The sequence below is a fragment of the Oryctolagus cuniculus genome, chromosome 11 (assembly GCF_051225735.1).
Source record: "Oryctolagus cuniculus isolate XC-2025 breed Fujian yellow rabbit chromosome 11, ASM5122573v1, whole genome shotgun sequence".
Taxonomy (NCBI): Eukaryota; Metazoa; Chordata; class Mammalia; order Lagomorpha; family Leporidae; genus Oryctolagus; species Oryctolagus cuniculus.
Window position 1 is genome coordinate 58,751,652 of NC_142877.1, and position 21,800 is coordinate 58,773,451.

Here is a 21,800-nt window from a genome sequence, read left to right on the forward strand (position 1 = left end):
AACCCTCGCTAAAAGGAAGAGCGCTGAGGCGCGTCTCTCAAATTCCCAGGCGCCGGGTCCCCTCAGAGGTATTTCCCTTTACGCCCGCGAATTTGTCATAGAGGGCGGGGCCCCGAGTCAGCCCCCGCCAAATCCAGGGGGAGGAGCGAAGGTCAGTAACGGCCTCCCTCAGGCTTCCTTCAACCCCGCCTTGCCTGCCAGTCAAGTCCCGAATTTCCGCAGCACTGGCTAAAGTCTCACTTGGACCCGCCTCCATCACTCACCTGATTAGATGTTTATGAGTCAAAAGGCGGGGGTCATGGGGTGTCGAGGTTTTATTGGCTGGTACGCACGTCTATCAACGACGTACCGCCCCCTGTCTCCGGGAGCTCGCTCTTTAACGGCCCATCACCTCGTCCGTCTTCCAGGTTTCTCTCCCTGTATTGGCTTATGACCCTGCCTGTCCAGTCCCTTGCTCGTACTCGTTGGCGACAACACCCCAAGAGTCCCGCCTTTCTCCAGAGGATTGGCGGATGAGTGCACATACAGCCCACCCTCGATGGTAGGCGGGTAATCATGCTATTGGCTGGGGCCCCCGCCCCAGGGCGAGGAGGAGGAGGAGGGGCAGGAGGTTTGGTTGAGTTGCAGCTGTTTGTCTGTTCGACACAGGCTTGGGCCCGACGGGGGAGACGGAGCCCCAGGTACCGAGCTGATGGAGCCCACAAGGGCAGAGGCAGAGGCGCCGGGAGATGAGAGCGGCCTGGCCTGAGAGCGCAGTCGGGTCTGGGCCTAGGCGAGGGGTTAGAGAGTGGCCCAGTGGAGAGGGGAGAAGGGGGCCGGGCCCCGGCAGGCCTAGTGGGGGCGCTGAGGAGGGGACCGGGCGGGCTGGGAGGCTGAAGTTGGGGAGGCGGCTGGATCCCGGCGGCCGGGAGCCGGAGGCCGTGCGAGGGTAGGGGAAGGCCTCATTACTCATGGAGAGGGAGGAGCTGGGGAAAGGGACGGGGCAGCGGGTGAGGTAAGCCCATTTGCCTGGCGGTGAGAAGGTCAGAGCTGACGCCCGGGCCCCGGGGGTAGCCGGGGCCGGGTCTCTTGGAGGGCTGTCTTAACTGGGAGGGCCCGAGAAGGGCTCTTAGGTTGGCTAAGAGGCATTCTTTTTGAGGGGAAGTGGCTGCCGTGAAGAGACTGGGGGTGCTGTGATGTGAAGCCGAGAGGATTTCTGTTCAGGGAGACGAGGGCAGCTCTGCTCGTCTGGAAGACTGAGGTAGTTGAGGGCACGGAAGCAGGGCCTGGTGTCCCTTGCCGGGGCTTCTGGGGCTGTGCTGCAGGGTGGGCTGGACGCTGAGCCTCGGGAGAACCCGTTCTTTTGTTCCCCTTAGCGTCTCGCTGGGGCAGTGGGAAGGTTTTTGATAGTCCCAGGGTAGGGAACGGAGAAAGAAGTGAGTTTACTTTTTTCCCCATGACTGTTGACTGCTCCTGGTTCAGCCCCTGCACTTTCTCTCTGGGTCTGGTCTTAGACTGCAGTTCTTCTCTTCCCTACCACGGATTCCTGTCTGGCGAAAGAAGTTGGTAACTTGGCGATGTTTTGTTCAGTTCTTTCCCACTTAATAATGTGGTCTTCAGCCTAGAAATGGGCAATGATCTCATTATTTACCCAGAAAGGAACTTAGGGATCCCTGGCCATCAAGAGATAGTCTGAGGGTAGTTGGTGGAAACTTTTGTGGGACTTAGACTTGGGGCGTTCCTGGTCAGGTACTGAAGTTAACCAGGCCTGGAATTAAGAGGTGATACCAGTGAGGAAGAGATTTGGAGAAGGAGAAATTCCATTGCAGAAGGTTGGCATCACCACCTTGTTCTTTGTCCACTTCCTCAGGAGCCCAGGTTTCTGTGCTATTAGGAAGTTGAGTCGAACCATCAGGTATTTGAGGAATGGAGGAATAGAGAAAAAAGAAGGCAGAGGATTGGAATCCTGTTCTCTCCATTTTTAATGGTCTGCTGACCTAGTCCCTGATAAATGGGAGCCTATTTGATTTTCCCTGGCTGTACTTCCTCCTTTTTCCCTTCTATACTGATGTATTTTATCAATGCATTCCTGAGTTACAAAATATCCACATGTTTTTAAGTACTTTTACTTGTGCTGTACAGAAGTACACAGTGCAAGTCCTCCTTCACATACCTCCTGTTTGACTCAGGGAGGTCGAGACCAGACTGATCTAACTGGGGGATGTGCCATCAAAAGCAATTCTGTTTTTGTGTTATCAGACTGTCATCTGTCATTTCTTTACCTTTTCGGTGTTAGTCTGTTATTCTTTCACTGGCCATTTTATTTTCCACCAAATTCAGACAACCAAGGGAGGGGTGTGTTTTAGGTTATCGTTTGTTTCCTGCAGTACACACACACATCCCAGTTGTGCACTAGAGACCCTAAGAAATGTTCAGGTAGAGGGAGAAAATTTTTTTCTGTTTTATCGGCAAGAAAGAAACATTAAGGTGAATCAGACCATTTTGTCTAGGATAATTATTGGCATGTCTGAAAGTGAAGAATTTAAGACTTCTGTCTTCTGGTTCATGGTCTCTGCATATTCACATCACTTAACCATCCATTCCTTATCCTGGAAAATGAGAATGATTTTCCTAAGAGGCCCCTTGTATCTCTCTTTCTAAAGGGATCTGAGAAGCTTCCAAGTTTCTCTAGACTTGAAATTGGTTTTCTTCTAAATCGGAGTTGAGTGTATGGCTAGGGCATTTCTTCCTCTCTTCTCCCCTCCCCTCCTATGTCTTTAATGTCTGTTTATTTTCCTCTGCTTGACAGAGCAACAGAGAAAAAGAAATTGATCTGCTGGTTTACTCCCCCAAATGCACATAACAGGCAGAGCTAGGCCAGGCTGCCTGGAGCCTGGAACTCCATCCTGGCCTCCCACCTGGGTGGCAGAGCCCCCAAGCACTTGGGCCGTCATCTTCTGCCTCTCAGGATACAGTAGCAGGAAGTTGGGTAAGAAATTGAATAGCAGAGCTTGAATGGGGGACTCTGATATGGGATGCAGGTGTTCCAAGTGCAGCTTAACCTGCTGTGCCCCAAAGCCACCCCATAGCTAGAGCATTTCATACTACTACCCTGTTACTTTAATTTGTCCTTACTGGCTTTATAGAATCCTTCTAATATGTCCTGCCTTTACATTGCCCATCAGAAATGATGCTTATTGTTCCCTATTTAAAGAACTTTTCTCACCTGCCAAGCCAGTTCTTGAGAAAATTGTATAGCGGAATGTATGTTTTAACCCTGTCCATTCTGCCATTTTCTGAACCCTCATCATATCCCATCTCCTCATCATATCCTGTTTCTGCTCTATGTTCCTTTGTGTTTTTTTTTATCTACTTTACCCTTCATCAAAACTTACCTTCATAGAAGAATCTGGAATTGTTCCGTATTAAAGTGTAAGTAACACACAGTCATTTAAAGTATTGAGTCTTTCAAGGACTTGTGCACCTTAAGAGGGAGCTACGGAGTGGAATTATCAATGTGAATTTCAAACATGGACCTGGAGTTGCAAGACTATATTTGGAGAAGAGGGCTCTTCTGTTGTCCCATGTCATCATAACCTTGTATCATCTAATTCTTTGCCTAGCAGCAAGGGTTGCTCTTCTCTGTTTTGCTTGTGTGCACTGACGTGAAGTAGACTGCTGAAAACAAGGCTCAAAGTAGGAGGAGCAGTTATATAGCCCACTCCCTAATCCTAAAGCGTTTCCGATGAGAAAGTAGCCAAAGTGTGAAACAGTGAGCTTGAAATAAGGAAATATAGCAGCCCTCTGAGAGGAAGGGCACCATAAACTCCCTGCACGTTATACTCCTACTTCCCAGGAGTGTTCTAGGAAACAGCATTCACTGAACAGCAACTGAGCTGAATAAGGGAGTTGCTCAGAGGGGCAGCTTGTGTGCAGACTTCTGGGCTACATTGTAGCTTTAGGAGCAATGGGGACCTCTGGAGTGGTAGGAATTACTTTTTAAACTTTGTTTCTCAAGTTCATGAATTTAGTAGATAATGACCCCAGACTTTTTTGTTTTTAAACTATTTAACATCAAGGGCAAATTCAGGGAACTTTGTTTTTAGCCACAGTTGCTTCAGTGTTGGGGTGGGAGGGCTGCATATAGAGTGTGATTAGGCCATCTAAGGCACAGTCACGGGTGACAGGAAAAGCAGTTAGCCCATGTGAGTTGCAACAGTACCTTGTGGGCTGAGTCCCGGGGGCCCTCCATCCAAGGGAGATCACAAAGGGACCAGGTAGTGAATTGGTTTTTCAGGCCTATTAAAAATGTGCCCAAACGGAACTGAGTAAGATCTACCCAGATGACACAGAAGTGGAGAGTTGATTGGGGAAGGGAAGCAGAATTACTTTGGTCATAATTAATTTAGGGAACATTCAGTGAGCACCTACCAGGGGCCAGTCATTGTGCCCTGCTGTGCAGATTTACAGTGACATGAAAAATGGTCTCGCTTTTTCAGAAGTTCAGGTTTTAGCAGAGCAAACAGACACAACTCTTACAACGTGGTAAATACTGTGACAGAAACACAATCTTAACACTGAGAGACCCAGTGGGACAACAGTGGTAGCAATGATGAATTCTACTTGGGAGCTAATTAAGCAGTCTCACAGAGAAGGTGACATTCGAGCTTTGCCTTATGAGATACATTAGGATTTTGCTAGGCAGAGTGAGGAAGGGCATTACAGTCTTTCCTAGGTCAATAATAGGCAGTTAGTACTACCATGCTGATACAAAATAAGTATACTTTCTACCTCTTAGAGAAATATAAGGGAAAAGGTGGGGGAAGTAAAAGGGCTTTCATTTTAGTCAGTGACTCATTGAATAACATTGGATTAACACAATGAAAGAGCTGAACCAAGTAGTGTATAAAACTCTCAGTTCAAGATTTTGGTGATTTGAGTCCAAATAAAGTTGGAAAGGAGAGGAAAGTATTTACTGGCTTCTGCTAAAACTTAGTAAAATTTTTTTTTTGAGACTACTTATTTGCCACATGGCAAAGTTAGAGAGGGAGAAACAGAGAGAGATGTTCCACCTGCTGGTGCAATCCCCACATGGCTGCAACTGCCAGGCTAGACCAGCCTGAAGCCAGGAGCCAGGAACACCAACCATTCTGGGTCTCCCACATGGATGGCAGAGGCCCAAGTATTTGGGCCATCTTCCACTGTTTTTCCAGGTGCATTAGCAAGGAGCTGTATCAGAAGTGGAACAGCCAGAACTCAAACTCATGCTCACATGAGATGCTGGCATTGCAAGTGGTGGCTTAACCCACTGCACCACAATGATGGCTGCTACTTAGTAAATTTCCAGTATTAATCCCAATTCCATTGAGTCTTGTAAAAGTTATGTTTGTTTTCTTTTTGCTTCCCGTTGAATTTCTTTTATTCTAACTCTCCTGGCAAGAATTGATCAGGACCTTACAGAAAGGAGTAGTGACAAATCAGTCCTCTGTCAGAAGGGTACAGAACTGGACCCCATGTTAGGAAAGGCCTTGGTCTTCCTAGCTTGTTTTAAATTCCAATGCAAATACTTACCTGAATGGAATACAGACAGAAACCTTATCCCATCTAAGCTCTTATTCCTGTTCTGGAGCCTTCAGAGTTCAGCATTTCCTACTTCCTTAAGAGGTATCATGCATGTGCTGGCATCCCACATGGGCAGCACTTTGAACCCCAGCTGCTCCACTTCCAATCCAGCTCCCTGCTAATGTGCCTGGGAAAACAGCGGAGGGTGGCCCAAGTATTTGGGTCCCTGCCACCACTGTGGGAGACCTGGGTGGAGTTCCTGGCTCCTGGTTGTTGCAGCCATTTGGGGTATGAACCAGGGTGTGGAAGATCCCCCCTCCTTTTTGTGACTCTACCTTCCAAATAAATAAATCAAAAAAAGAGAGAGACAGGAGTACCTGACTAGAAGTCCTACATTTGTTACTCAGCAGTTGTTTGATAGCTGACCATAGTAACAGCAAACAAGTTGTCTTGTGTGTACCTCAGTTTCCTCACCTACGCAGACTGAACTAGTGACCTCCAGACTGGCTTTTACCTGGCTGATGGACCTTATAGGTCTGATTTTGGATTGAACTAGATTCCTGTAGTTGTATACTAGCTCTGTCTCTTTTGGTAAGTGATAAGTTTCTAGAGCCTTCATATATATTTAATAGAGGAACTTGAAGCCAGCAAGTAGAAGGATGCCTGAAAAATAGTCTTTTTTTTTTTTCTTCAAAATTATTTATTTGGAAGAGTTACACAGAGAGAGAAGGAGAGGTCTTCCATCCGCTGGTTCACTCCCCAATTGGCCACAATGGCTGCGCCAATGTGAAGCCAGGAGCCAGGAGCTTCCTCTGGGTCTTCCCAAGCAGGTGCAGGGGCCCAAACACTTGGGCCATCTTCTGCTGCTTTCCCAGGCCACAGCAGAGAGCTGGATCGGAAGCGGATAAGCTGGGACTCAACTAGTGCCCATATGGGATGCCGGCACTGCAGGCAGTGGCTTTATCTGCTATGCCACAGCACCGGCCATGAGAAATGGAGTCTTATTGTAGCTAGTATCGGCAAGTTAGAAACCTTTCCTGTTATGCCTACTTTCTTATGTAGCTTGGAGAGCTGCCCACACTAAAGAACATCCTCCACTCCCACCCCTCCAGTGCTGTCCTTGGTGGGCTGGCCGATGGTTAATCTCAGTCCTCCCTACTTAAGGATTCATTTGGTAAACTGTTCCTATGGAGTGGCACTAAGAAATGTTAAATCTGATTTATTTTGTTATGAGCTGTAAACATTGAAGGGAAGAATAACCTGCTCCTTCAGCCCCCTTCTTTTTTGGCACCTCAAATTTGGAGGTAATAATCATAACAGCATTGGCTAGTTTTCTTTGGTTTATTTTTTTGCCTTTGAGTGTATCATTTGTTCATTGTCAACTTTTTTTTTTTTTTTTTTTTTTTTTTTTTTTTTTGGACAGGCAGAGTGGACAGTGAGAGAGAGAAAAAGAAAGAGGGTGCTGTTGGTTCACCCTCCAATGGCTGCCACGGCTGGTGCGCTGCAGCCAGCGTACCACGCTGATCCGAAGGCAAGAGCCAGGTGCTTCTCCTGGTCTCCCATGGGGTGCAGGGCCCAAGCACTTGGGCCATCCTCCACTGCCTTCCCGGGCCACAGCACAGAGCTGGCCTGGAAGAGGAGCAACCGGGACAGAACCCGGTGTGCCGGCGCTGCAAGGCAGAGGATTAGTCTATTGAGCCGCGGCGCTGGCCAACTTTTTTTTTTTTTTTTAAGATTTATTTGTTTATTCGAAAGGCAGGAATAGAGAGAGATGGATCTTCCATCTGCTGGTTCACTCTCCAAAAGGCCGCAACAGCCCAGGCTGGGCCAGGCCAAAGCTAGGAGCCAGGAGCTTCTTTTGGGTCTCCCACATGAGTTTAGGTTCCCAAGAACTTGAACCACCTTCCGCTTCTTTCTCATGTGCATTAACAGGGAACTGGATTGGAAGTGGAGCAGCCAGAACTCAAACCAGTGCTCATGAGATGCCAGTGTCACAGGCAGCTGTGTAACCTGCTGTACTACAATACCAGCCCCTCAACTGAATCTTAATTGTATTATTTCTAGTTCTCTGGTCTTTTTTTTTTTAAGATTTATTTATTTGAAAGTCAAAAGTTACACAGAGAGATAAGGAGAGGCAGAAAGAGAGAGAATGAGATCTTCCATCTGCTGGTTCACTCTCCAACTGGCCACAATGGCTAGAGCTGCACCCATCCGAAGCCAGGAGCTTCTAGGTCTCCCATGCAGATGCAGGGCCCCAAGCACTTGGGCCATCTTCCACTGCTTTCCCAGGCCATAGCAGAGAGCTGGATCAGAAGTGGAGCAGCCGGGACTCAAACCGGCGCCCATGTGGGATGCCAGCACCACAGGCAGCGGCTTTACCAACTATGCCTCTGTGCCGGCCCTTGTCTCAGTCTTTCAAGAAGAAGGAAATACCCTCCTCCCCAAAATGTTGCTAACCAATTCTTGGACTTGAGGAAGCCCACAACAGTGGGGGGTTAGAAGGTTAAAAGAGTTTGCTTCTTTTTTGTTTTTTAAAATTTATTTTATTTATTTGAAAGAGTTACAGAGCGAGGTAGAACCAGAGAGAGAGGTCTTTCATCCGCTGGTTTACTCTCCAAATGGCTGCAATGGCCAGAGCTGAGTTTATCCAAAGCCAGGAGCCAACAGCTTCTTCCAAGTCTCCCATGTGGGTGCAGGGGCCCAAGCACTTGGGCCATCTTCCACTGCTTTCCTAGGCCATAGCAGAGAGCTGGATTGGAAGTGGAGCAGCCAGGACTCGAACCAGTGCCCATATGAGATGCCGGCACTGTGGGCCAGGGCTCTGACTTGCTGCACCACAACGCCAGCCCCAAAAGAGTTTTTAAAAAATGTAATACCTTCACCAATAAGACTAAAGATCAAAATTTATTGTGAACAGGGAAGGGATGACATGTCCTTGAGGTTACATTTTGGAGTAGAAGGTAATCTTTTCTAACCCAGTAGTTATTAATCTGTGACAATCCAAGGCTGTGCTTACTAGAAAGAAGGCTTGCTGACCCTATCTGGGATCTGACTTGATTCCTGTCTACAGGGGTTACTGACAAGGACTTTGAAACCCTCATGTGCCTGTGACTCCTTCCTATCTTCACACTCCCCCATTCCTCTGCTGTTTTCCCAGGCCTAGAGTGATATGTCTGGCCGTGAGAATTCAGTCCATTCTAACTCCCATTTTTTCATATTGTGGAGTAGTAACATTGAGTCTTAATGTTCCTTGCCTTGGATCACATGCTTTGAAATAGATAAAAATGTGAAGAATCACAGAAACTAGTAACTTTTCCTTTCTTGAGAATCTGTGTGTACACCTGAAGGAAGCTTGATCAGTTTATCATTTGTATCTTTCTTTTTTTTCCATATTGTGCCATCGGTTTTGTTTTAAAGTTTAGGGTTATGGTGGCCTATTCTCTTTTTCCATGAGACAATGTATGCGAAGTTCTATATAAATTTAAGATATTTTGGAAATAATTCATCTACACAATTAGCTTAAGAATAGCCAGTTTCTTCAATATATACAGTAATTTGAAAGTGAATTCAAATTCTGCCTTTTGCTACTTTTACCAATCCCCTTCTCTCCTGAAGATCCTTATAGATAAGAAAGCTGAGGTTCAGAGAGGTGAAAGGAATGAGTAGCCTAAGATGCAATGTGATGCAGCACATTGAAGCAGAGAACAGAACTCAGGCTTGCCTGATATCAAAGCCCTTGCTGCTACCCAGGACTTCCTTGGTCTAGGTTGGCACACCCCACTGCCATGAAAGTTCTGCAACTTCTTTTTTTCTTTTAAGATTTATTTCTTTTTTTGAAAGGTAGAGTGGGGGCCAGTGCTGTCACATAGCAGGTAAAGCTGCAGCCAGTAGTGCCGGCATCCCATATAGGTGCTAGTTCGAGTCCTGGCTGCTCCACTTCCAATCCAGCTCTCTGCTGTGGCCTGGGAAAGCAGTAGAAGATGGCCCAAGTCCTGAGCCCCTGCACCCACGTGGGAGACCTGGAAGAAGCTCCTGGCTCCTGGCTTCAGATCGGCGCATCTCTGGCCTTTGTGGCCATCTGGGGAGTGAACCAGCGGATGGAAGACCTCTCTCTCTCTGCCCCTCCTTCTCTCTGTGTAACTCTTTCAAATAAGTAAATAAATCTTTAAAAAAAAAAAAATAAAAAGGTAGAGTGACAGAGGTGTCTTTCATCTGCTGGTTCACTGCCCAAGTGCCCACAAAATCCAGGGGTTTGGTGGGTCAAAGCCAGAACCAGAAATTCTATCCTAGTCTCCCCCATGGGTGACAGGAACCCAAGCACTTAGGTTATTATCCAGTGCTTCCCAGGTGCAGTAGAGAAAAGCTGAATCAGAAATGCAGAGTAGTAGAGACTTGAACCAAGTACTCTGATATGGGATGCCAGTGTCTTAAGCAGTGGCTTAACCTGCTGTGCCACAGTGTCTGCCTCTGCTTTGCTGCCTTAGTAGAGGGGTTTGGAATCCTCTGATAGAGCTGTGTATTCAGCTTCATCATAATTTCATGTAGATATGTGTTAGTAGTAGCCATAGTTATCAGCTATCCAGAGACTAAATTTCCTTGCATCCCTACTTAACCAGTTTGTCAGTGTCAGGCTTCTCCAAAGGAGTGTTTGTAAAACATTTTTTATCATGATTCATTGTAAACAGACCAATTTTACATTAAATTCACTGTGTATAAAATACATATACACAAAGGAAAATATTTTCACAAAATTATGTAATTTTTATGGTATACATGATATTTCTTGTTTTGTATATTTTTATTCTAAGATTTATTTATCTGAAAGGCAGAGTGTTGGAGAGGGAGAGACAGAATCCAGTGACTGATTCATTCCAACTTCCAGGGCTGAGCCAGGCCATAGCCAGGAGCCAGGAACTTATCCATCCTGGTCTCTTCATATGGGTAGCAGAATCCAGGTACTTGGGCCATCATCCATTGCCTCTCAGGCATATTAGCAGAAAATTGGATCAGAAGTGAATTAGCTGGAACTTGAACCAGCATCCTGATACTGGGATGTGGGAAGTTTCCAAGCATCAACTTAACCAACTGTACCACAATACCCACTCGCTCCCTTTTTTTTTTTTTTTTTTAAATAACTGATCATCCAGCAAGTTCCTGCTTGCTTTCAAGATTTATTTATTTATTGGAAAGGTAGAGTTACAGTGAGACAGAAGGAGAGACAGAGAGATCTTCCATCCACTGGTTTACACCTCAAATGGCCAATGCCAGGAGCTTCTGGTTCTCCCCATATGGACACAGGGACCCAAGGACTTGACCCATCTATTGATTTTCCAGGCATATTAGGGACCTGGATCGGAGGTGGAGCAGCCAGGACATGAATTAGTGCTTTTATGGGATGGTGGCGCTGCAGGTCACATCTTAACCTGCTATGCCACAGCACTGGCCCCAAGTGATTTCTTTTTTAAAAAGTACTTATTGGGATTGGTGTTGTGGCAGAGAAGGTTAAGCCTCTGCCTGCGATGCTGGCATCCCATATGGATGCTGGCTTGAGCCCCTTGTGTTCCACTTCCGATCCAGCTCCCTGATAAAGCGCCTGGGAAAGTAGTGGAGGATGGCCCAAGCCCTTGGGCTCCTGCACCCATGTGAGAGACCCAGAAGAAGCTCTGGGCTCCTGGCTTCCACCTGGCCATTGTGACAATTTGGAGAGTGAACCAGTGGGTGGAAGATCTATGTGTCTCCTCCTCTTTCTGTAACTCTACCTTTCAAATAAAAGTAAAAAATATTTTTAAAAATATATTTACTTATTTATTTGAAAAGCAGAGTGACAAATAAAAAGTAGAGACAGAGATCTTTCATCGGCTTATTTACTCTCCAAATGGCCACAATAGCCATGGCTGAGCCAGGTCCAAATGACGAGCTAGGAATTCCATCCTGGTCTCCCACATGAGTGATGGGTATGAATACTTGGGCCATCATCCACTGCTTTCCTAAGTACATTAGCAGGGAGCTTGATTGCAAATGGAACAGCCATTACTCAAGCATATAGAATGTATGATACAGGATGCCAGCATCGCAAACAGGAAGTTAACCCATTGCACCACCACACTGACCCCACAGCAGGTGATTTCAAGATCAACATTAGCTTACAGCCTACATTTCTAAAAGTAATTGTTTCTTATTCTGAGACTTATTCATTTGAAAGGTAGAGCAACAGGGAGGAATAGAGAAAGATAGGTCTTCAATCTGCTGGTTCACTACCCAAAATAGCTGCAACAGCCAGGGCTGGGCCATGCCAAAGCCAGGACCTCCATCCTGATCTCCCCCACATGAGTGGCAGGGCCCCAAGAACTTGGACCATCCTCTGCTGCTTTCTCAAGGCACGTTAGCAGAAAGCTGGATCAGAAGAGGAGTGCCATGATTCCAGCCAGCACTCTAATACAGGATGCCAGTGTCACAAGTGGCATTTTAACCTGCTGTGCCACAATGCTTGTCCCTACAGCCCACAGATTAAGAAACACTGCCTTAAAGGTTTGAGGATAAAAACAGCAACTATGACCAAGGGTTGAGAAGGTAATTAGACTGATTCTTGTAATAGTTCACGGAATTTTGGATGGGCCAGTTAATTTAAATTTGGGATTTTTTTATTTTTCCTTTAGAAAAATATATCAACTGTTTAAAAAGAGGTAGGCAAAGAGGGGTTAAGATGTGACTTGAGATGCTCTGCATCCATATTGGACTGGGTTTGAGTCCCTGCTCCACTTCCAATTCTAGCTTCGTGCTAATGCACACCCTGGGAAGCAGCAGTGATAGCTCAAGTAATTAAGTCCATGCTGCCCACATGGGAGACTTGGCTTGAGTTCCTGGCTCTTTGGATTTGGTCTCACCCAGCCCTGGCTGTGATGAATAGTTGACGAGTCAGCCAGAGGATGGGAGAAATCTGTCTCTCTCTGCCTTTCAAAAACTAAAATTAAAGAAAGAAATTGTGGGGCCAGTGTTGTGGTACAACAGGTTAAGACATTGCTGGCATCCCATATGAACGCCAGTTCAAGTCCCAGCTGTTCCCCTTCCAATCCATCTCCCTTTTAATGTGCCTGGGAAGGTAGTGGAAGATAGCCCAAGTACTTGGGCCCCTGCCACCCGTGTTAGAGACCTGGATGGAGTTCCAAGGTCTTGGCTTTGGTTGGCCCAGGCCCAGCTGTTGGGGCCATTTGGGGAGTGAACTTTTGGATGGAAGACTTTCCTCTCTTCTCCTCTCCCCTCCCCTCCCCTCCCCTCCCCTCCCTTCCCCTCCCCTCCCCTCCTCTCTCTCTCTCTCTCTCTACCTTTCAAATAAATAAGTAGATCTTAAAAAAGAAAAAAATCTGTTTAGAATGAAAAGAATCCCTCACATACTGCCTACCTCAATCTCACTTTCCTCAAAGGTAGTTGTACTCTCCATGCCTTTCTCTGTGGAATTTTGTTTTGTTTCATAGAAACAGGATCCAACCATGGGTTTTGTCCTGTTCTTCCAGAGAAAAATGTTAATAATAAGGCAAGAAGGGCCAGTGCTGTGGCCTAGCGGGTTAAGCCTCCACCTGCGATGCCAGCATCCCTCATGGGCACTGGTTTGAGATCCGGCTGCTCCACTTCTGATCTACCTCCCTGCTAATACACCTGGGAAAGCAGTGGAAGATGGCCCAGGTGCCTAGGCCATTGCACCCATATGGGAAACCTGGAAGAACTTCTGGGCTTCTGGCTTAGGCATTGCATAGTTGGGACATCGCAGCCATTTGGGGAGTGAACCAGCAAATGGAAGATCTCCTCCCCTCCCCTCTCCCCTCCCCTCCCCTCCCCTCTCCTCTCCCCTCCCCTCCTCTCCTCTCCCCTCTCCTCTCCCCTCCCCTCCCCTTCCCTCCCCTCCCCTTCCCTCCCCTCCCCTCCCCTCTCCTCCTCCTCCTCCCCTCCCCTCCCTTCTCCTCTCCTCTCCCCTCCCCTCCCCTCCCCTCTCCCCTCCTCCCCTCTCCTCTCCTCTCCTCCCACCTCCACTCCCCTGTCTTCTCTCTCTTCTTTCTTTCTCTGTCTCCCTCTTCCTCCCTCCTGCCCTGTAACTCTGCCTTTCAAATAAACAAAAATAAATTTAAAAAAATAATAATTGTGTCCTAGGAGGTAGGATCTGAGTAATCTAGTCTACTTTGGGACTTGAGGTTCTCACCAGTGTCTCAGTCCTCTACTGAATTCCTCTTACCCTTTTGTTTTTTCTCTTTCTCTACATGTTTTGTACTATGGTTGCTTTTTAGGAATGTGTTGATAACAACTAATAGTGACATATACTTTTAATATATTAACCTTTTCTGGGTCACCAAAAGCAGGGCCACTATAGCGGTGGAAGGTAAGACAGAGAACTAGGGAAATTTACTTGATGTCATTTTGATAATGATTAGTATAAAGCTTAATATTTATTGAGCTCTTAGTTTATGTCAGATACTTATGTAAGTTCTTTGTATGTATTAGCTCATTTAAGCCTTACTACAATCTTATGAAGTAGGTGCATATAAGGCCTATTATTCTGTTTTACAGAAATGAATGCATACATCTGCAAGGGTACTTCAGAATTAAAAATGGAATTAAAAGATAGGTTTCTTTTGGTGCAAAAAAAAAAAATCTTGAAATTCATGCATATAAGTCTTCAGTCACTTGCCCCAAGGTTGACAGCTAATAAGTAGAAGTGGAAAACAAACCCCGAGAATCACATTCCAGAGCCTCTGTTCTGTTGCCTCCTGTATGATTTTCTGTCTACTATCTAGTAAGTAGGATGTTTAAGATTTTTTTTTTATCCTAGTTGAACTTCAAAAACCCCAAATGGGGCCTGCTCCGCAGCTCAATAGGCTAATCCTCCGCCTGTGGCGCTGGCATACCGGGTTCTAGTCCTGGTCGGGGCACCAGATTCTGTCCTGGTTGCCCCTCTTCCAGGCCAGCTCTCTGCTATGGCCCGGGAGTGCAGTGGAGGATGGCCCAAGTCCTTGGACCCTGCACCCACATGGGAGACCAGGAGAAGCACCTGGCTCCTGGCTTCGGATCAGCGCGGTGCGCCGGTCGCAGCACACTGGCTGTGGCGGCCATTGGAGGGTGAACCAACGGCAAATGGAAGACCTTTCTCTCTGTCTCTCTCTCTCTCTCACTGTCCACTCTTCCTGTCAAAAAAAAAAAAAAAAAGAATATTAAAAAAAAATGAACTTCAAAACCATTCACTATAGTGACAAAATAACGTCTTCTCACATCTGCCACAGAGTATGATGTCTGTCTACCTAGGATCTACCTATGGCATCTCTACCTAGGCCACAAGGAGTAGAAGATATATTTGAACAAGTGAAGTACCACTCAGTTCTTAGGTTTTTGGAGCGAGTTTTCGCCTGCTCTGCCCATGCTACCTCCTTTTCAGATTTTGTAGTCCCTTCCTTTCCCTTCAAGTCAGGATGATGAAATAAACTCAGGATTAGATGATTAGAATCTCAAAGTGCCAACTTTTCTCTTTCTGTCCCCTCCCCTCTACCAGCTCTCTTAGCCCTTTTAGATGGCAGTAAAGTTGATTCAATGTATTCTTTCATCAAATATTGATTGCTTGAAGACTTACCCCTATACCTCCTCTGGAGACTCCTGCGGGTGTTTAGAAGGTGTATCTCTGTCTGCCGCTAACTGGAGGGCTACAGTGATCAGGCCCCTTTGGTGGAGAGGGTTATCTAACCCCAGGCACCAGCAGGACAGCTGCCAAGTGGGGTGTACTGACTCCCAGACTTGCCAGACTCTCAGACTTGGAGAAGGGGCAGAGACAAAGTGAGGGTAAAGTGATCTGTTGGTTGTGTTTCCTCAACTTGGATCAAAAAGGAGAAAGGAAGATTTTCTAACATTAGGACCCCAACTAGATATTCAGAAAGACTTCTTGTTATCAAGAAGACTGGTCAGATACGCAGGAAGTTACTTCTTGCCCTTAGGAGAGGCAACTACCCCACACCCTTAGAGTAAATCTCTTACTTTGAGAGCCAGGAGAATGAAAAGTAAGAAGAAAAGCATCTTCATGCCGGCGCCGCAGCTCACTAGGCTAATACTCCACCTAGCGGCGCCAGCACACCGGGTTCTAGTCCCGGTTGGGGCGCCGGATTCTGTCCTGGTTGCCCCTCTTCCAGGCCAGCTCTCTGCTGTGGCCAGGGTGTGCAGTGGAGGATGGCCCAGGTGCTTGGGCCCTGCACCCCATGGGAGACCAGGAAAAGCACCTGGCTCCTGGCTCCTGCCATTGGATCAGCGCGGTGCGCCGGCCGCAGCGCACCGGCCGCGGTGGCCATTGGAGGGTGAACCAACGGCAAAGGAAGACCTTTCTCTCTGTCTCTCTCTCTCACTGTCCACTCTGCCTGTCAAAAAATTAAAAAAAAAAAAAAGAAAAGCATCTTCATGATACCAAGGAGATAGTAGGGGTCTAGGGTGCCTGTTAGTGGATCAATTTAAGGTTAACCAATTAGCTGTGACTCCAAAAAACCCTGATGACCTGGTGGGGAATTAATGGATGATTAAGAACTTCTCTCAGTTTTCAGTCTCTCCATTTGTGCTCCCTTGGCAGTTGGAGATTTTGTGATAGGGCAAATTGCTTCAGAAGCAGTTCTTATTTACCGTTCCCCAGTCTTTTTTACTACTGAGTATCAATGCCTGGGACCTTCTCAGAGGTGGAAACTTCCAATGGTGAATGATTGCAAGAGCTAAGGCGTCATAGGAGTAAAGAAATCAAGAGATTCTGTCTTTAAAAAGTGATTAGGGTTACAGTGCACCCATGTCTAATTTTACTCCCTTTTTTTCTTTACAGGACTGTTGAAGTCTGGAAGTCCCTTCCCCTCCCCCCTCCCCCCTTTGCCGCTTTGTGGCATCCCCCTCCCTCTACCCTTTCCCACTCTGATAATCTGGCCATGACTAGCAGAAGCACAGCCAGGCCCAATGGGCAGCCTCAAGCCAGCAAAATATGCCAATTCAAATTGGTCCTGCTGGGGGAATCTGCGGTGGGAAAATCTAGTCTGGTATTACGATTTGTCAAAGGGCAATTCCACGAATATCAGGAGAGTACCATTGGAGGTGAGTATCTGAGGGAAAGAAGAAATTGAATGTCTAGTGAGGCTTTTGAAGGAAAGGCTACGACCTGATTATGGAGCTGGCCCTCTTAATCACATTCTTTCCCCAGAACTGGAAAACCTTTATACAGACAGAAAAATAATTGTTATAGTACCAGAAATGGATCGTCTTCTTGCTTTCTAGAAGCACACCAAGAAAATGACTAATTTTTATGTTTTCCTTCTCCTACTCTGTCTTAATCCTGTGAGCTTGCATCAGTGATTCATAATCAAAGATGTACATCAGATTTATCTAGGGTGCATTTTCAACCTATGCATTGCATGCCTGGGCTGAGACCTCCATTTTATTCTCCTTTTCACTAGTCACCTTAGAAATATGGTATTCTTGGGAGAGGCATTGGCTCAACCACTAAGATGCCAGCATTCCATACTGGAGTGCGGGGTTTTACTTCTGGCTCTTGCTCTGCCTCCTGATTCCAGCTCCCTACTATTGCAGATCCTGAGAGGCAGTAGTGACAGTTCAAGCAGGTGTGTCCCTGCCACCCACATAGGAGACCTGGCTTGAGTTTTAGGCTCCTAACTTCTGCCTAACCCAGCCTTGGCTGTTGTAGGCATTTGGGAAGTAACCCAACACATGGTAAAATCTCTATATGTCTCTCTCTGCCTTTAAGATAAATGAAAATTAAGAAAAGTTTTTAAAATATGAATAAAATTATTAAATTTGAAAGGATTAAACTTTGAAATTTGATGGCAAGTCCCACCATCATTAGCATTATTTGGCTGTTACTTTTTCATATAACCTCTGCAGATCCAGGAACACCACATTTCTTTTCCTTCATTTTATTTGAGAGGCACAGAAACAGAAAGATACATGAGATACAGGTGTCCCAAGTGGCAGCTTAACTGTTGAACACAATTCTTTTGATTTTTTTAAACATTCACTTAATTTATCTGGAAGGCAGAGTTAGAGAGAGAGAGGTCTTCCATCTACTGGTTCACTCCCCAAATGGCCACAACAGCCGAAGTCAGGCAGGAGCTTCTTCTGGGTCTTCCACATGGGTGCATGGGCCCAAGCACTTGGGCCATCTTCCTCTGCTTTCCCAGGTGCATCAGCAGGGAGCTGGATCAGAAGCAGAACAGCTGGAACTCAACCAGGTGCCCATATAGGATGCCAGCATTGCAGATGGTGGCTTTACCCGCTGTGCCACTATGCCAACCCCAGTTCTTTTGATTTTTATTTTCATTTTTATTTGAATAACAGAGACATACAGTCACAGATCTTCCATCCACTAGTTCACTCTCCAAATGCTTACAACATCTGGGGCTGGGCCAAGCCAAAACCAGGAGCCTGAAATCCAATCTGGGGTCTCCCACTGGGTGGCAGGGACCCAAATTGGGCTGTCATCTGCTGTTTCCCAGGGACTCAAACCCAAGCACTCAGATATGAGATGCAGGCATTCCAAGTGGTGTTTTAACCACTGCTCCTATGTCCATCCTTCTAATTAATTCTTGATGAGACTTTTATCTGAAACTTGATGTCTCCATCATTATTTGTTATTCCAGTTTTGATTAGTAGAGGCACAACTGGTATAAGTACTAGTTCTCTTTTCCTTATAGTTTATGATGTGCCCCTGTTCATCAGCCAGAGAAACTTCTGACTAGAAGGACTTAAGCAAAGGCAGCAGTCTGTTTTTTTTTGGTTTTTTTGGTTTTTTTTTTTTTTAAGCAAGATTTATTTACGTCAGAGACCTCCTGGCAGAGTTGCCAGTAGGTGGGCTCCAAGAGAGGCAAAACCCGGAGGGTTAGTGGTTTTTAAGCACAATTTTGGGGGAAAACAAAACAAAACAACAAACCCTTGACAGTCAGTAACATGGTGGGAACAAAACCCATCAAAAGATCTGATCTGTAGTCCTATTTGCCTTCTCTGGCCTGTGCATGATAAAGCAAAAAATGGCAAAGGCAGTCTTAATCCGGCTCTAGGAGAAAGCCAGGCCTTTTCCTGTAGCTGAGTAGCTTCAGTGGTCTTAGGGTAGAGATATTTTGAAGGGGGCTTGTGTGTTTCCATTCGTCCTCCCACTTACAACTGTTTTCCTTGTGTTCTCTCATCTGTAGCGGCCTTCCTCACCCAGTCTGTTTGTCTAGATGATACAACAGTCAAGTTTGAGATCTGGGACACAGCTGGGCAAGAGCGATACCACAGCTTAGCTCCCATGTACTACAGGGGTGCCCAAGCTGCGATTGTTGTTTATGACATTACTAATCAGGTAAGTGGGCTGAGAACACTTAGGTGGGCGAGACAAAAGAGCTTCCTGATATAGCAAAATACGAGTACAAATTATGCTTCCAAGCGCCAAAAACGTTGGAAGGAATGACTTAGCAGAGACCCATACTTTTAGTGAGAGAAGGTTCCTAGAAGAGGTGACTTTTGAGACTGTTTTAAAGGTTATGGATGTGGACTGGCAGTCATTCCAGCACACTCATTCTCTTCTTGTTTTCCTAGGAAACATTTGCCCGAGCAAAGACATGGGTAAAGGAACTACAGAGGCAGGCCAGTCCTAGCATCGTTATTGCCCTGGCGGGGAACAAAGCTGACCTGGCCAACAAGCGCATGGTGGAGTATGAAGTAAGATGGCCTGCAGAGTCCCCTCTAACACACTTGCTGTATACCTGGGGCCTCTCCTTCCCAAGCCAGCTCTCTCTGAAAACCTTATCTAAGGACATTCATTGTCTCATTCCTCTGTTCCTCATTAAGTTACATACAACAACACTATAACACTGATGACAACCAGGGGATTGTAAGAGTCAGAAGAAAATTCCAGAGCACAGTGTGTTAGGGAAGTAACAAGCTGTGGGGGTACCAGTGTGAAAACAGGAAAGAGGGAGCCACTGAATTTTATGTAAAGGACTGTTCAAGTGTCAGAATCCAAAAATCCCCAACCAAATTATCCTCTCCCCTGTAATTAAGCTTCCTGGCATCTGTTTGTTGAACTGAGTGGACATGGGTTTATCTTGAGGGAGTCACCACCAAATTATGGGTCCAGGGCCAGTTGGTACAAAGGGGCATTAATTAAGGGGAGGGAACCTAGAATATTGCCTAACTCTGGTGCTACAAGAGAGCAGAAGGGCAACACTTGTTCCCACCTTACATTCTGAGCACCAATACACCCCACCCCTTGCAGGAGGCCCAGGCATATGCAGATGACAACAGCTTATTGTTTATGGAGACTTCAGCCAAGACGGCTATGAACGTGAACGATCTCTTCCTGGCAATAGGTAAGGTCAGAGCAGCCTCAGGCCCTCCTGTCTTTTCCCCTTCTCTGTAGGTAAAATCATCACTAGTTCAAAACAAGGATAGGTGGGAATGTCTCCTCTTACAAAAATCCTGGGTATGGAAATACCTTAGCTTTCTGTTATGACCTCTATCTTCTGGCTGCAGATTTAGCCCCTTGTCTTTAATGTAGTTTGCAAACAGTGAGCCCTTCCTCTTCAAAACATTCCTTTAATCTCTAGAATTCCCCCTTTCCCACCCAGTAGCCTTTTGGGGTGGGGTGGGGGTGGGGTTTGAGTAAAATCTACCATACTTTGTTCCCTTCTCTTTTTATCTCTAGCTAAGAAGTTGCCAAAGAGTGAACCCCAGAATCTGGGGGGTGCAGCAGGCCGAAGCCGGGGCGTGGATCTTCATGAGCAGTCCCAGCAGAACAAGAGCCAGTGTTGTAGCAACTGAGGGGGTGGCTAGCAGCAAAGAAGTATGGAGCTAGCACGAGAGCTAAGAAATAACCTCCATCCCCACCCCTCAGCACACAGCCCCTACGGTAACAGCACACTGAGCCCTGGCTCCCAAGGGCTGCCTCCTGACAGCTCCGTCATGGCACTTTTTAACGCTTCAGCAACCAACACCAGGCAGCTGTTGCCACTGGCCTCCTACCCCTCACTGTGGGGGTCAGAGGTCAAATCCCCCAGGACTTACCTTCCAAAACAAACTTTCTTCACTTTGTATTATAGGTGCAAGACAGAGACCTACTTATCTTTCCTTCTCCTCCCCAGTGTTCTTTCCCATCTTTTCAGAAAACACTTTTGTCTCCTGCCCTTCCCCCTTTTGCTTTTGAGAATCCCTGTTCTTAATCCTGTTTTTCTCCTCTGCCCAAGATGGAGAAGGTGGTTAACCCAGGAACTGAGGAAGAAGGTTTCTATTTAAGTCACATCAAGGGCCCTGGGGGAGAACAAGGCCCAGAACAGAAGGGAGTAAGGAAACACTTCCTTTTTGTTTCAGTTTGGTTGGAGTTTCATATTTGAACGCAGAGCAGTATCCACGGGCTGGCCTTGTGGAGATGGTCCTGGGGAGAGATGAGAATGGGAGATAAACTCTTAGGTTTTGGAGGGAGTCAGGTTGTTAACTGGACAGAGGAGGAGGTGCAAGGTTGTCTCTGGCTCTGGGCTCTTCCAGGCCCAGGTTGCCCTCACCAAGTCTCCTGGGTAGCATCTCTCTAACAATGGGGATCAAAACCCAGAGTCCTCCAAAGAATCTTCACTGGTTGCCTGCATCTTTGACTCTGCTGTCATTTAATTGGGGGGGAGGGGTGGCCACCAGTTCTGACACCCATCCTCTGACTGATACATCAGCATTTTCCCCTCCCTTTGGCCTTTGGATGGCCTCAGCCCCAACGACCACAACCCCCTGCCGTTTGCACTTTAATTGGTGGTAGTTCAGTGGATACTTGTTTTGTGGGGGGAGTTACTGATCACCTGTCCTTCTACCTTTTTGTTTTTAGTGAGGTTCAATTTTATTCATCATAAAATACTTGCACCTCTTCTTCCAGGAGGGGCTCCTCAGGTTCTTAGGTAAGACAAGTAACTGAATTGCCATTATAGACATTGAGGGCCTGAGAAACCTTTGCAACTGTCTGATAAAGCAAGTCCTGGGAGGCATCGCGGAGAACTCCTTTCAGCTTGAAGGACCAGTCTGTCTGCTGGTTACTGACAAGTCTCCAAGGGTTGGTCTTTTTCAAGTGAATATCAATGTTTTTGTCATCTCCATATTTGATCATTTCACGAGTGGAGTCATCAGTGGGGTTGACATGGACAAGTGTATGACATTGCTTGTTACCAGTCGTAGACCACTTCATTTGAGTAGGTTTCAGCTCCCAAATTAAATTACAAGCTGCTTGTGGGCAA

At 46.5% G+C, this 21,800-nt stretch overlaps 1 protein-coding gene across 2 annotated transcripts; it reads left to right on the forward strand.

The window, feature by feature from the left end:
- Window positions 1-618: 618 nt before the first annotated feature.
- Window positions 619-21,800, forward strand: RAB5B (RAB5B, member RAS oncogene family). Of its 2 annotated transcripts, none has more exons than XM_002711064.6 (6): window positions 619-680; window positions 16,370-16,632; window positions 18,741-18,892; window positions 19,129-19,251; window positions 19,808-19,901; window positions 20,237-21,800. In XM_002711064.6, exons 2-6 carry the CDS (start codon window positions 16,470-16,472, stop codon window positions 20,350-20,352), a joined length of 648 nt encoding a protein of 215 aa, XP_002711110.3. In that variant the 5' UTR covers window positions 619-680; window positions 16,370-16,469; the 3' UTR covers window positions 20,353-21,800. The 2 variants fall into 2 exon arrangements, with proteins under 2 accessions (XP_002711110.3, XP_089164616.1); XM_089308490.1 differs by lacking the exon at window positions 619-680 and adding an exon at window positions 1,086-1,240.